This window comes from Corvus hawaiiensis, chromosome 12, assembly GCF_020740725.1.
Source record: "Corvus hawaiiensis isolate bCorHaw1 chromosome 12, bCorHaw1.pri.cur, whole genome shotgun sequence".
In the NCBI taxonomy this organism is placed as follows: domain Eukaryota; kingdom Metazoa; phylum Chordata; class Aves; order Passeriformes; family Corvidae; genus Corvus; species Corvus hawaiiensis.
This window is the reverse complement of record NC_063224.1, coordinates 20112445-20126934: the sequence shown is the minus strand read 5'-3', so window position 1 is coordinate 20126934 and position 14490 is coordinate 20112445. Positions and strand designations below refer to the sequence as shown.

The 14490-nt window shown below is 37.8% G+C and overlaps 1 protein-coding gene across 1 annotated transcript in view; it reads right to left on the bottom strand.

Annotated features, from left to right (window-relative positions):
• Positions 1-14490, bottom strand: part of LOC125331903 (transcription initiation factor TFIID subunit 4-like) — a 148464-nt gene that overhangs the window by 89275 nt on the left and 44699 nt on the right. Inside the window, 1 exon segment of the mRNA XM_048316310.1 lies at positions 12503-12672. Within this exon segment, the coding sequence (XP_048172267.1) occupies positions 12503-12672 (170 nt within the window).

The following is a 14490-nucleotide window of genomic DNA, read 5'->3' as shown; positions in this document are numbered from 1 at the left end:
AACCTTGTAACTAAAAACTTTTTAGGTCTCAAGAAGTGAAAATTCTGCTATCATCTGCTTAGCTATCTGAAAGGTACTGGCTTTGCCACACTTTAAAAGTTTAATTATATTTTATTGATCAAAAACTGAAGCAAATCATAAGGAACAAATCATGCCCTATTTGCGAAGCAGAAGAAAAATACTGTCTTTGCAGATAGGCTTTCAAAGAATCAAAAAGTTACTTTAATAATTTATACTATAAGAGGACTGACAGGATTGAGAGCAAAGATAAAAAAAATTATTTGTAAAACATCAGGTCTGACTCTGATTATTGATGTGATAAATTATTGAGTGCCTGTATAAAATCTCTTTACGTTTACTCTCAAAACAAAAAAACCTTGAAGAACTGGCTTTAAACAGTTAAACAGCTCATATTTAGGGCTTGAGTTGTCCTTCAACAGAAACACTGGGAGGGTGCATAATTAGTGCCTATTTGCCCTAACCACAGGTCAGAAATGCAGAAAGCACTCACTCCACTCCTACCATCCTAACACCAGGAGCAACTTCTTGAACTTTAAATTCTGTGCATGAAATATTGGCCCAAGACCCAACTGGAACCAGACTTGTTAGGTCCAGGCCCCTTCTGCCATTACAGCTGGTTTGCATACTACAAAACAGAAAACAAAGTCCCTCCCCCTGCACTCTGAGACACTATCTGTTTAAGCTTTTATTCAGCCTCATTCAACACCATCAGATCCAGGAAAATGCAGCAAAGAAGCATCTGGTCAGATCTACCCACCTCCCTCCTGCCCACGGCACTGAAAGTGCTGGGCTGTGCCTTGGATTGCATCTACAACTGAGGCTCAAGCCCCCTTCCTCTGTTACCCCAAAAGAGCTACCACAGTTTTACGTGCCTCAGTCCCTCTGCAATCTTCCCCATCAGGGAAAGCAATGTATTGGAAACACTACCACTTCAATTCCTGCAGCCTCCCACACTATTCAATTCTTTAATAAAGAATTCTATTCCTTCATTTCAACAGCATAAGGGAAACGGACAATTTTACAGTTCCGCTGTAGATGTAGCAGTGAAACATTTAAAACACCTTAATCTCTGTACAATTACATATAATTAAATACAACATGACTTAAAATATACAGGAACTTCTGGAAATTACAAGCTGAAAAAATTGGGGTGACAGGGAGAGTGGCTCACCTTCTGAAACTAGATAAGCAATATTTGCGTAAGACACAGCTTGTGTGGTCTCTACAGAAAGCGAGGCATGAAATTAAGAGAAAGCAATGGGAGCTTTGTCTGATACTGTTGAATTAATAACTCTAAATTGAGCAATCCCATTCAACTATCAGGCTGACTAAACACGAAGGGGAAACAATTCTACTGTACTACGGGGCCTTGACATCCTGAGAAGCACAAATGGCAAGTACTCAACTCACTTCTCCAAATCTCATCAGGTAGAACTTAAGAATAGGTATGTCTCCAATAGAGCAGTGTCCTCAGCCCACAAAGTCATCCATCAATACTGCATTCCTAGTGCTATCAAGGGGAAAACCCAACCCTAAATATTAAACTAGAGAATGAGGGATAGAACACAGGAAAGGAAAAAACTAAGGAGGTTGTTTAGGTTCAGAATACCCTGGGGTTGTGTTGGGGGGGGCTATCAGAGCCCCAGACAGACTTTCAGTACTAAAAACTGAAGGCAGAGCTTGTTAAACAGTGGTAATGCAAACAGCAACTCCTAGTTCTGATGATTAAGATTAGAGATTCCTAGGGGTGAAAGATAACCTAGCGATCCCAGGCAGAAGAAACAGTAAGATAATTTTAGCTGCAATCTTCTGGTTTCAGTCCCTTATATAAAAGCTTCAATTTAAGTCTTACTAACTAAATGCATAAATAATCAATGTTGACTTGCTGTACTGTTAAGCTGGTCTGCTGCTAGAAGACAGTATGAGGAAAGAAGAAACTACAGAACTTTAGTTGCTACCTTCACAAAAACAGCCAACCCAAACGAAGCAGTTGGAGCAGGCGCCTCAGAGGAACCTGTAACCTGGAGCGTGTTTAGGAAAGCCCCAGGCTAGGGCGTGTTTCCTGCCAAATGAGAGGATCCCTGCCAAGTGCTTTGAGATTTGGTGCACGGTCCCCTGGAGCAGGTACAAACCAGCACCCCCCTGTGAGGGGCAGATGGCCAAGATACAACCCACAGCCCCAAACCAGCCCTCAGCTGCAACAGGAAAGGTTCTGCAAACCAGTATCTGACACTGTTCAACACTTCCAGTTCACCTTCATAGGGAACAACGGCTTCGTTAGAGAGAATGACTTTTTATTGCCTCATAATTGTTATTTACAAAACCGTGGAGAGCCCTACATTCCTTACTTCAGGTAAGCTTGTCTGTAAAAAAACATTCCTCTTCTCACAGTGTGAGAATTAACTCATGAGCCAACTTCTGGACAACCTTCTTGAGAACTCCCGATTTGCTGGGAGTAGTGTTTGTCCTACACTTCTTCAGGACTACCCACCTCAGGCCGATTGCCTGGGAAGCATTTTGTGAAACTGAGAAACTGCTGAAACATCAGTTATTTTTTTAAAATAAATTCTGAACTTGCCTATTATTAAAATCCTCAAAATACATAGCCATGTTCAGTGCAAGACACAGCAGGGGAAAAAAAGATAACCAGCCATGTAATGTAACCTAAAAGAATAAAAATGCTGAATAAGATGCTACACATATTTTAATATTGTCTTCTTCTGCTCCCTCCAAAGTAAATGCCAACCAAATTATTTTAGCAAAGTAAGATTCAACTCAGACTTTTAAGCTCTGTAGTGTGAAATCACGAGCACAAAACCATTCAAAGTATGTTTCAGGCACTACAGTGGATTTAACTTTTTCAGTACAAACTATACTGTAATAAATACTTATGTATTTATATAGCTGTATAAAAAGTTAAGTAAACCTACACAGAGTCCATCATCCTTTCTCTAACAGTGGTATTAGGAGATGCTGCTAGAAGATTATTAAAAAAAAAAAAAAGTGTGTAGTGCTCACTGTGCACCAAAATTATGCCTTGGTCTGTCCTAAGTTAGGCCATCTTATCTGTATATTAGATCAGGATGGAATGTTTTCTCCATTAATTTTTCAAGAAATTTTTGCATCTGCAACATCGTAAAACAAAGAGTTCCACAACTTAACTACTCACCCCGTAGTGAGCAAAAACAACCTTTTTGCTTATTTTCAACTCTTACTTTCTAATTTTGTTTATTACACCTTATTCTTGTGAAAAGAAAACAAGCAAAATAACTCCACTCTAGAGGGTCATATTGATGTCATTATTTTAACACAACAGATCCAGAGAAATAGTTGCATCCATGCAAAATCTATGTGTAACCCTAGCCATAGTCTCATTCTATTTTCTGTGCTGATTCAAAGCCTTTATATGCAAGTCAATAGGATTTGGAGCAGGACAAAAAAAATTCATCAAGTAGAGAAAGAATTTCTCTAATTTTCTAATAAATTTCTTTCTTAACACTACCTACACAACTCGTGTTTTTTGATGAAAGTCATGTAAGACTGACCAGCAAAAAGCCTTCACTTCTCTAAAAAGCCTCAACCAGTGGCTAAGTCTGGGAACTCGCACCTAATTCATGCTTTCTGGCAAACAGAAAAACTACTTTGAGAAGAAGTCTGTGCTAAGGTATATATAACCAGACAATCCAGTTTCCAAAATTCTATCTCTAAGCTAGATAATTAAACAGCTGAAAGGCAGCTATTAATCATCCATAAAGTCTTTTTTATTACCCTTAGTGGTTTGTCTCTAACAGAACCAAGCTAGTCACCAAACAACATTCTGCACAGGTATGTGGAGGCTTGGAAAATGGAAGGAGTTGTCACAAATCATGGAAGCATATACATATAAACAGTGCATCTAGGAGCAGAGAGCACTTGCATTCAGACAGCAAGGAAGGCTTGCAGCTTGATCAGAGAGGACAGAAAGAATGTCAACTCTGAAGGAACATAAGACACTACAATTAATTGTTTCCCTGCTCTCTTCTGTAATCAAACCGTGTATCACCTAACTTCTTTTAGAAGAAATCAAAATCTCAATGTGTTAAGCAAAGACAATAGCATTAATTTGGATGTTTAATTCCTTTTTTAAATAATTCAACTTTAAGATTATTTTTGTGCCATTTGATGTGTATGTTCTAAAGGAAGGGAGGGTGCCGAAGTTTTCAAAAGGAGGCACTGAAGGCCAAAGAGACTTTGAGAACCACAGCTCCACATCCTACCCTACGACCCCAGTAATCTGTGCTGCAGCAATTTAACAGTGTGAGGAAAATACAAAACACAGAGAAGGGCAAGAGAACTGAAACAGGAGCAGGTCTCAACAAGTCAAATTAGAACTCACAGATTACAGTTATATGATCTTTTTTTTCCTCATCTTGGTTTTCCCAAAACAAAAAATACAGCATAATAAGCATGTCCAAAGATATTCAGGAACACTCAAGAATAAACACAGAAGACTGGAAAATATGTTCACTATTTTTTGAATAACAGTACATGCCTCAATGGACTTTTGTGCTCGGTTACTCACTAGAGAGTCAAATCAAAAGAGATTGTTACAGGGACCAGACCAGAAAGAACTAATATGGCAATGACACCAACAGGAGTTCCTAAGAAAGCAAGAGAAGTTATTAGTTGGGAATTTATCTGTTTTCATGCACAGTAGAAAAATGTGTTTCCTGAACTAAACTCAAAATAGTAAACCATCACAAGACCTCAGGCTTAAACACCATAAATACATGATTATGACAGTACACCAGGTAAGACAGAGATGGAGCAGAACTCCTGTAAGAATGTCAGAGATGACAAACACAGATGCCAGCATCTTACAGCACAGTCCTCACAGGAACAGAAGACACTCTCCATCACATCCACAGGATCCAAAGGAATACCAAGTATAAGAACTTGCCTATATGGTTCTGTTCTTTTAAAGCAAATTGTGTGAACAATACAATCATTTAGACAATTTTTTCCCCTGAGAAACCATCTCTCTGACACCACAGTCTGAACAGGTTTCACAGTTGTCACCACAAGCCTGAGGCCAGGCAGACTAGCTAAACGTGAGGCTTCATCTAAGGAGGCAGGATGGGCATGTCAGACAGAGAATATAGGCACAAAACCCAGGAAATTATAAAGGATACCAGAAGAATAGACCAAAGATCATAACCTGAATTTCAAAATGTCAGCACCTTCATCTGTGTATGCCCAGGATTACAATTAAAAGTGCCAAGATCAGGACACCATGCCACATTCATTAATACCAAATTGAGCATCACCAGATCATCCACCACTGCAAAAACTAACCAGGTCAGATATGGTCACTTAATTTTGTCAAAATAGCTTTAGTTTATGACAGTTTATGTTAAAGGTGCACTTCTACATTATTGTGGGAGAACAGATGGTGGTACCTCATCTGGCACAACTTTGTATTGCAGCTACTTCCTTGAAAACAAATACCCTTTTGTTAGCAGCAGCATGTCTTTGTACCAGTTCAATATTTGGCTCTGACTTACTTAATAAGGGACTGAAAAACTGGTTAAATCACAGATTAGCCCTCTCTGCATTACAACCATTGAAAAAAGTGTCAAATTGCCAGTGAGTTGTAGTAGATTCTGGACTTGGGTGCAGTAGACTCAGCAATGTGAAGGAGGCTGACAAATGCAATTCAAACTCATGGGAGAAGGAAAGACTAAAGGAAGTTTATGAAGTTTCTCAGTAATTTTAAGAAATGAAAACACTACAACCTTAGTATGAGCAGCAGGATTGCCAAATAAACATAATGAACAATCATTCCAACATATTTTAAAAAATATTACCTTTTACTTTTTCCCCCTTAAACGATCCTTGAAGATGCTGCTCACTGATCAATGACTTCCTCCTCCACAAAGATGTTCCAACATGTGTTGAGCGTTGGGGACATTAGCACCACCTCTAGAGCATGGAGTTTGCCTACAGGGATAATGTAAGTCAGCTTTATTGCAATATTGAATGGTTCTCTAAGGTTTTCTTTTTATTGTTCTTATTTTACATCCATGGACTTTATAAATGAATCTGGTAGAGAATGCATCTCCACAGAATGATGATCTTAATTTTACTCTCCTTTGCAGAGACCAGGAAATTTAAGCCATTCAATTCCCAGACGCAAACTTATTCTGAGGCTGGGTAACATACTTTGGTGGGCCCTGAAGGCCAGAACTGCCTTCCAGAAATAGCAAGACCTTTTAAAGATGGTGCTTTCACTACATTCACAAAACAGAATGAAAAACTGGTGAAAACAAAATTATTATGGTGAAAACAAAACTTGAATTCTCTAAATATTTCTGAGAGCAAGTAGTATGGTCATGCTCTCAGTACAACTGGAGTAAAACCTTTGAAAATGATGCCTAAAGAAACAGCATCATTTTCTGCATAAATAATCATAGTTTCAACATAGCTAAATTAATCATATTTATTTTGAGAAATTACTGCTTCATGAAATAACATCAGTTCTGACACCTAAAGGTGATACTGCTAAAAGCATAACTCAGATTCTGTAGTCTTGCAGAGCCAATAAGATTAATAAAAAGAAAACCTTGGAAATACACAAAAAATATTGAACAGAAGCTGTCCTACCTTTCACAGAAAGGCAGACTCCAAGCTCTCAGGTGGTACTGAAGTTACCATTCCAACACATGTTGGGACATCTTGTAAAACAGGAAGTCTAATCATGGACCTATTAAAGAAAGAACAACAATAAGGTTTAACATTCTGCTAAAGTACTTACTGGTTATGTTTATTTGGCAACACTGCTGCTGATACTAATATGGGAATGTATTCCCACCTTTTTTGAAAAGGAAATAATAAATGTAAATAACATAATTGTCTTATTGTAACATTAGCAATTAAGTTGGAATATAAAACCAAATTATCTATTGAACATGTACAATAAACTCCAATCTCAACATAAGGAACAACTGCCACAACCATGGACATTGGTTAGAAAATTGGGAGCAGTACACACCTTCTAATCTAAATACAATTTCTAGCAAATGCTTGTTTCATACTAATGAAAAAAGCCCAAGTTACAGAACTACTGTGGATGTCAGAACGTGGATACATCTCTACACCTGCCATATCTCTGCAGTGCCAGACTGAAGTTTACAGGAACTAGAGAAAGTCTGTGCTTTTGGCATGCACAATAACTTGCAGTTTGAATTTTCCAGTACCTAATACGACTTTTTTTTTCCCCTGAGAAAAAGCAAGTAGAATCTCAGAGAACTCCACTGTAGGTACAGTTCAAGCAGACTAAGCACGTCCTTAGGATGGTGCATGACTTCAAACTGCTACACTTATGAACAGGTAGGTGTTAGAGCAATCCCCAAACACAATCAAGAGTTATGTCCACAGGCATTTGAGGAGATCATCCTGACAAAGATGCTGATGGAAAAAATTATATTCAAATGAGTATTTCGGTTTGAAGACAAATCAACTTATGGACAAAAAGTTAAAAGTTAGCAGTGAAAACAACCAAGTCACATCAACAAAAAGCACAGTGAAAACAAAAAATTATATTCACAGGCAATTGGAGAGCTCAACCACTGTAATTGAAGCAGCTATAAAAGCCCTCTAAAGTAAAGCAACCAGAGAAATAACTCTACTTTTATGTTAGACTGCTCTGTTTATGAAAGAGCAGTCATCAATAGGACAGTTTCATGTCATTCAAACATGAATACAAATGTTGACAAACACACCCAGGAAAGGAGGATGACAGAAAGACTCACTGAACTAATAACAAATGCTTAAATAGAGGCTGAAATCACCTGGCCTGGTTCCATGAAGGATACCCCTATGTGTTTTAACATGGTTTGGCAATATAAAACGTCCTCTGGAGCACACAAATTCTTTCTTTTAAATATATACATATGCACACAATTGCTGCCACTGTGATGCCAGACAGTAGATTCAATACACTCCAGAATACAGAAAACACAGATAAGCTATTTCTGTATGTTTTAACATGCAGTTTTATAGCAGACATGCAATTCAAGTGTGGCTGAACAAAGAAAGAATCAAGGCAGAGCAATGATCAATATTTCATCAGACAGAATTAAAAAGATATTTTACATGTAGAATAACAAAAAGGTAAATCTATAAATTATGTTCAGCCTCACCATACAACTGTTCTATTGACAGAAACAGTGGCTTAATTCTAACCAGACAAGCTTCTCTGAAGCTGTTTTAAACAAGACTGTAGGTCTTTCAACTACTGAACCAGGAGAAACTGGATTCATCAGCACATTTGCAAACTTTATAATAATTGGCATGCACTACTATGTGTAGTAGTAGACTAAAAATGTATTTGTATGAAGCAAGAGAATCCAGGACTACGTTTGTGGTGGGAAATATTGCAGATGTATGCTAAGTCAGTGTAAGACTTTTTCCAAAGGACATTCATAACAATGCTAGGAACAAACAAATACACCATTTTTGTAAAATCATGCTATAGAAAATTTGATTGCTTAATGCAGATGTAAAAAACTCTAAAAGAATGTGAAATTAAAATATCATTGCTGATTCTCCAATAAATTTCTATCATATGTATTTAAGTTGAAATAATTTGAAAGATACAAGGTGAACAGTTAAAACGTATTCAACACGGCCAAACTAGTCCCACATTTCTGAGAATGCCACATCTGTTCTATTCAGCCAGTGCTCTGCAGCAATAAAACTGAAGTAGAAAAATGGGGGGAAGAACACTGAAAGTGAAGAGAAAGAGAGAAAGGAACAATCTAAGTCAAAGACTAGAGTATGCCAAACTCCTGCTTAAATATTATTGCATTATGACAGTTAATTTATGGTTAGGGTTCACCACAAGTTGTGACATTTTAGGGATAGTTAATAAAAGCAAAACGGCATCACCTGGTTGTAAAAGAAATCAGTTAGAACTAAAAGTTGTGGGAATTAATAAGCTGCTGCAGATGCTAAGCCTAAGGTATCATGCTCTGTTGGTCACAAACTATAAATCCAAGATTTTTGGAACCTCAGTGAAGGTTTAAGAGACCAGCAAGTTCTCAGAGAAGTACAAGAGACAGCTGTTCCCTTTTTCCAAGGATTTAGTTATCAGGCATTATAAAAAGGATCATGTTTTATGCCATCCTTCACTGTGTCCTGCTACCTCTCACTAATATTTATTATGCATTAAAATGCAGTGCAGCCTCATTCTTATCTGCACTCAGAAACCATGCTGTAATCAAGGAATTAAAGCCAAGGAGTCTCTATTTTCACGAGATGGTTATGAACTACAGAAAACTGTCACACTTAAAAACCTGCTTTATTAAGTGTTGCCTGTTGCCTCATTCACTGAACAGCAAAAACTAAGAATGTCAAAAACTAGTTTCTAAAACCTAACTAACACAGCATTCTTACCCAGCAAGAAATAACTTATGAATGAACAAAAGTGAAACAATCACAAATCATTACAGTTGTTTTTCTTGTATCATTCCCATAAAACCACGTGGAAAAGCCAGGAGTTTTCAGCATTATTTATTTGTGAGGTCTAATCAGCTTGCTTGCCCTCTGAAGAAACACTGCTTGTTCTACTAACAAAGTTAAAGACCTAGAAAGTTTTAGGAGTTGGTAGGCACATGCGTGATGAATATCAATCTCTGCATCTCAACTTCCCAAAAAGAGAAACAAAAGCCTTACAACCCCTTGTATATGTTTCATTGTGCTATGCTGTCATGCAGAAAGATCAGGGTTTAAAGTTTTATGATTCCGTACGGAATAACAAAAGAAATACATTATCTGCTGAGAAATACCCACTCTTGATTTTGCATCAAAGAAGAATTTGAAACAGTCACAGCCTTGCCTTCCTACAGGAACAAATGTCAATGATTACCAGCCCAAAATGACTAGATACAAAATTGGGTAAGGAAGCATGCGGGAAGAGGATGAATATTCTTTGCATGAATTACCTTTCAGTTACTTCTTCCATTTATATGGATCAATATTAGTCCCTTAGATTTAAAAAAAACTTTGGATTGTAACAGTGCCAAGCTCAAGTAGAGATAAGAACATACAATATATTAAGGAACCTCTTTCACTATGACTTTGAGGCATCTGGCTGGTGGTTACTGCCAAAGTCGGAAGAGCATCTGCTCTCACTTTAGCAGTTTATATTCCAACTCTGGAATGGTGAATGGAAGCACAATCTCTGAAACAGCCTTTGGGGAACACTACTGAGTTGCTTGACAGAGCTCTTACTCAGAAAAGAGAGGAGGAGATTAATATTACAGAAAACTTGAAAGATCTAGCTTCTGAGAAAGGAGACAAGAGCAGTTTCCTAATACTGTACACACCACAAATCTCTCTTTTACTAAAACATTAAAATCCTGCCCTAAAACTGAAGTGATTAAATATGAATAGACCTAAAGGTAGAAAACAACATCTGTTTAAGTCATATTCAGACAAAAGTAAGAAGAAACAATGTATCTTATCTCATTTGTCAACAGACATAATGAAAACAGGAAAATAAGAACTCACATAACAGACTTTTTTCTAATGTGCTTGAGAAGGTCACAGGCACTTTGCTTAGTCCTGGTGTTGTCACAGCAACATATGGCAACACTGAGTCTTGTCATGAACTTACAATGTCATTATTTTAAGTGCCCAGTAGCACAAATTACTAAACTTGTGTGTGGTCCTAAGCAAACAACAAATCTGGCCACACACAGTGAAAACCCAGCTTCTAAAACTTCAAAATCAGCTGAAGGAATTCTCTCCTCAAGAGCCATAGATCCCAGATAGTAGCCACTTCTGAACTCCACAGCCACTTTCAAACTATAAAAGGCTTCATGTAAAACCAAAATAAAGCTCTAAAAGTGGCTGCAGGAGATCACTAGGAGTGGCTGCTCTTCTGGATTCACTGCTTTTGAGAAGTAAATCCCTGCAGCTGCTTTTAAAAGCTTTGAAAGTTTCATTTTAATTATCAAAGCCAATAAAGCTTCAAAAACAGCCATAGGGATTTGTTCCTCAGAGGAGCAAACCCCAAAAGGCAGTGATGAATAGTGTGATGGGTTCTGTGGCTCTTAAAGTATGTACAGATTCCTGTAAGTCCTGCACTTGTAATTACAGCTCCATGTTGTGCAGCAGTTGTTACAGCCAGACAGCTCATTAAGGCTTATGTGGCAAATTCATTACTGATTTCCCATTCTTTTTAACAGTTTTAATATCTGTTGCCTTTTCCCCTTCTTACACCTGTATCAACTATTATGTGAGCATCCCTCAGAACAGTTTCTCAGACACATTTCATGAAGACCTCGCTGGCTCCAGTGTCAGGTGGTGCTAAGCCAGTCCCAACAGGCAGGACACACTTTCCCAGCCGCACCACACGCCGTCATCACATCCTCACAGCGAGGTGACTACAGCCTGCAAAACCATTCCTTTCTCTGAAGGGGAACTTAAAATGGCATTTAGTAAAGTACAAGAGTGAAGTCTGACAATAAGTCAATGAAGAACTTGCCTGCAACTGCAATATAAAAAGGCTCCCGTTAATTCAATGAACATAAAACACAAATAACATTTCAGAAGCAACCACATGACTTAAAAAAACCTAACTGCACTGATTTGCAACAAGATTTTGGTCTTATCTTTAAAACTCTGAGAACTAGATCCCTAAAAATTTGTGCCTTAAGCACAGGTTTGAAAGAGATACAATTTTCACCCCTAAACAATTGGAGCGTAGTACATTAAGACACTGATGGCACTGAAAACACTACCAAAATTACGTTGAAAAATATATATTTAGGTACTAGAACACATAGTGCATATTAATAAAGTATGTAATATAAAATACATTCTATCTTACAGAAGCATATTTCCTAGCCTTAAAACATCGCTGATTTCGAACAGTTATTCTACTAAAGTTTTTAACTTCCATTTTCCAATGGCAGAATAAATAAACACAGCTTTTTGCCATGATAAATAAACACAGCTTTTTGAAAATATGCTGTAAGAAATACACTACAAACTTAAATAGATGCAGGTGTTAAGAACTGAATAACTGGTTTGTATATGGAAAGAAAATCTTGACAGGAAACTTAAACATTCTGTTAAATGTTATTCACAGGTGTCCTCTGTGACCTGTACTACTTACTTTACCTCTCTGTTTCAATCTTCTCATGTGTAAAACATGAAGGAGGACTGTGAGAAATAATTAATGTTTGCAAAGAGCTTTGAGATCCTTGGATATAAAAAACATGTGGGAAAGCATGAAGTTTAAAAGTACCAGCATGCTATTTTATTTCCAACTTGAGGTAAGTTACTTTTATCACAAAAACCTTGAAAGTTTAGAAATACAGAATTACATAATCAAATGCTTAAAAAACCATCTTAAGTGCTAAGCATATTCTGCTCCTCAGAACCTCATCACTCTGAAGGAAACACTCTCAGAAGGAAAGGATGTGCTTCTCACCCATTTCAAGTATGCGTTTATGGAGAGGTATAGCAGCAAGAAAGGGTTCATCTTTACAGGACTGGATCTGGGTTCCAACCAAGTCAGAGTTGGTAGCCATAATTCGGGCACTTTCTTCATTAAGATTAACACCAGCCATAGAGGCAACATCATTGATGTCATCGTCATCTCTATAATTAAAAAAAAAAAGCCATATAAAAACAATTCTGCATGAAATACATTCCTCTTTTTTTATCATCTGCCTCTCCAGAAGTAATCATCATGCCACATGCCTAATGGGTGGGCCAATTGAGGTACAACTCCATGTGTCTCCATTTTCACAGAATATATTCTACACTCAGAAATAACCACGTATTTCTCTGACCATATTAGGAACACATCAGAAGCAGGACAATTTGGTAACAGAAGGTGTGACAAAGGTGTCTTCATCTCAGAGTCAGTGATACCAATGAAACCAGGATGACCGGGAAACTAAAGGCAATGATCACCACTAACAACAGAACATCATGCTTTCCTCTTTATAATGAAAACTATGCACAAAATGGTAAAATAAATACCAGAAATTAAAAGTAAAAACATGAATTTGTAATCCTACACTGTTTCACAAGTTCCTACTAAAATGGGCATCCAAGCATTTTCAGCAACAGTCAGGAAAGATTCTTTGACTATGCTGAGTTCACAGGTAATCCTGGGTTCCAAGTGTGACTTGAGTATGCGCTAGTATTTTCTCTAGCAACATACAAAAATCAGTTATGTCAACAGGTTTTAGGAAAATGAGCTGCATTTGAGAAGACGATAGCAACTCCCAGGCCATTTTCTGCCCTGCAATATCCTTTTTACCAGCTTGAGAAAGTGCAAATAAATTTGAGTTTCCATACCAGTATCTCCCAAGCATCTTTTACCTCCTACCTCTCTGAGGTATGACTCAGAGCTGTGGAAACAGCCATCTGGATTTAGCACATTCTGTTTCACAGCTATTATTGACACAAACACTATTTCAACATATTCTAGAGAGATTACACAACCTTTAAGAATATTATTTTCAGAATATATATATGGAAAAAACACATTCAAGTCCAGACTCCAATTACCGTATGTAGTAAACAAACAGAAGCCTAATTTAAAAGATATTTTAAAAATTCTTACATATATAATGTCCTATGCTAAAATACTAAAATACTTCATCATTTGTAACAAGTTTAATGCCCAGAGTAAAAACCAATAGCTCCAAGTAAGGTCTGAGAACAAAAGGAGGGAAATCCAGAAATCCATAATCTAGGTCCTCCCTCTCCTCCCATACTTTTCCTGTTGTCTGCACTACAGCAGCCAATTTTGGTGAAAGACTTTTATGGTTAGATAGATACTGGTTTTGTTTTCTTTTGTGGGAAGAAGTCAAGAAGGGACTTTTCTTTGTGTAAATCTGCAAAAATGTGCTGAACACTTGAGGGAGAAAAAGGAATATTTTACAATGCTTTTCAGAAAAATGCTACACGAATTTAATTTCTTAATTAATTAAGCTTCTATTATTTTCCAGGAGTGTTAAGCACTTGATTTCTTGTCTTAAAATTAAATTCCTGAGAACAATGTTGCAACATCATAGAATGGTTTTGGTTGGAAGGAAACTTAAAAGCCCATCCAGTGCCAACCCCTGCCATGGGCAGGGACACCTTCCACTGTCCCAGGCTGCTCCAAGCCCTGGCCAACCTGACCTTGGACACTGCCAGGGGTCCAGGGGCAGCCACAGCTTCTCTGGGCAGCTTGTGCCAGAGCCTCAGCACTCTCACAGGGAACAATTTCTTCCTAATATCCAACGTAACCTACTGCCTTTTAGTTTGGAGCCATTCCCCCTTGTCCTGTCACTCTGGCCCTTGTAAATGGTCTCTCCTTGTCTTTATTGCAGGCTCCGTTCAGGTACTGAAGGGCCACAACTGGGTCACCCTGGAGCCTTCTCCTCTCCAGGCTGAAAAATTCCAATTCTCTCAGCCTTT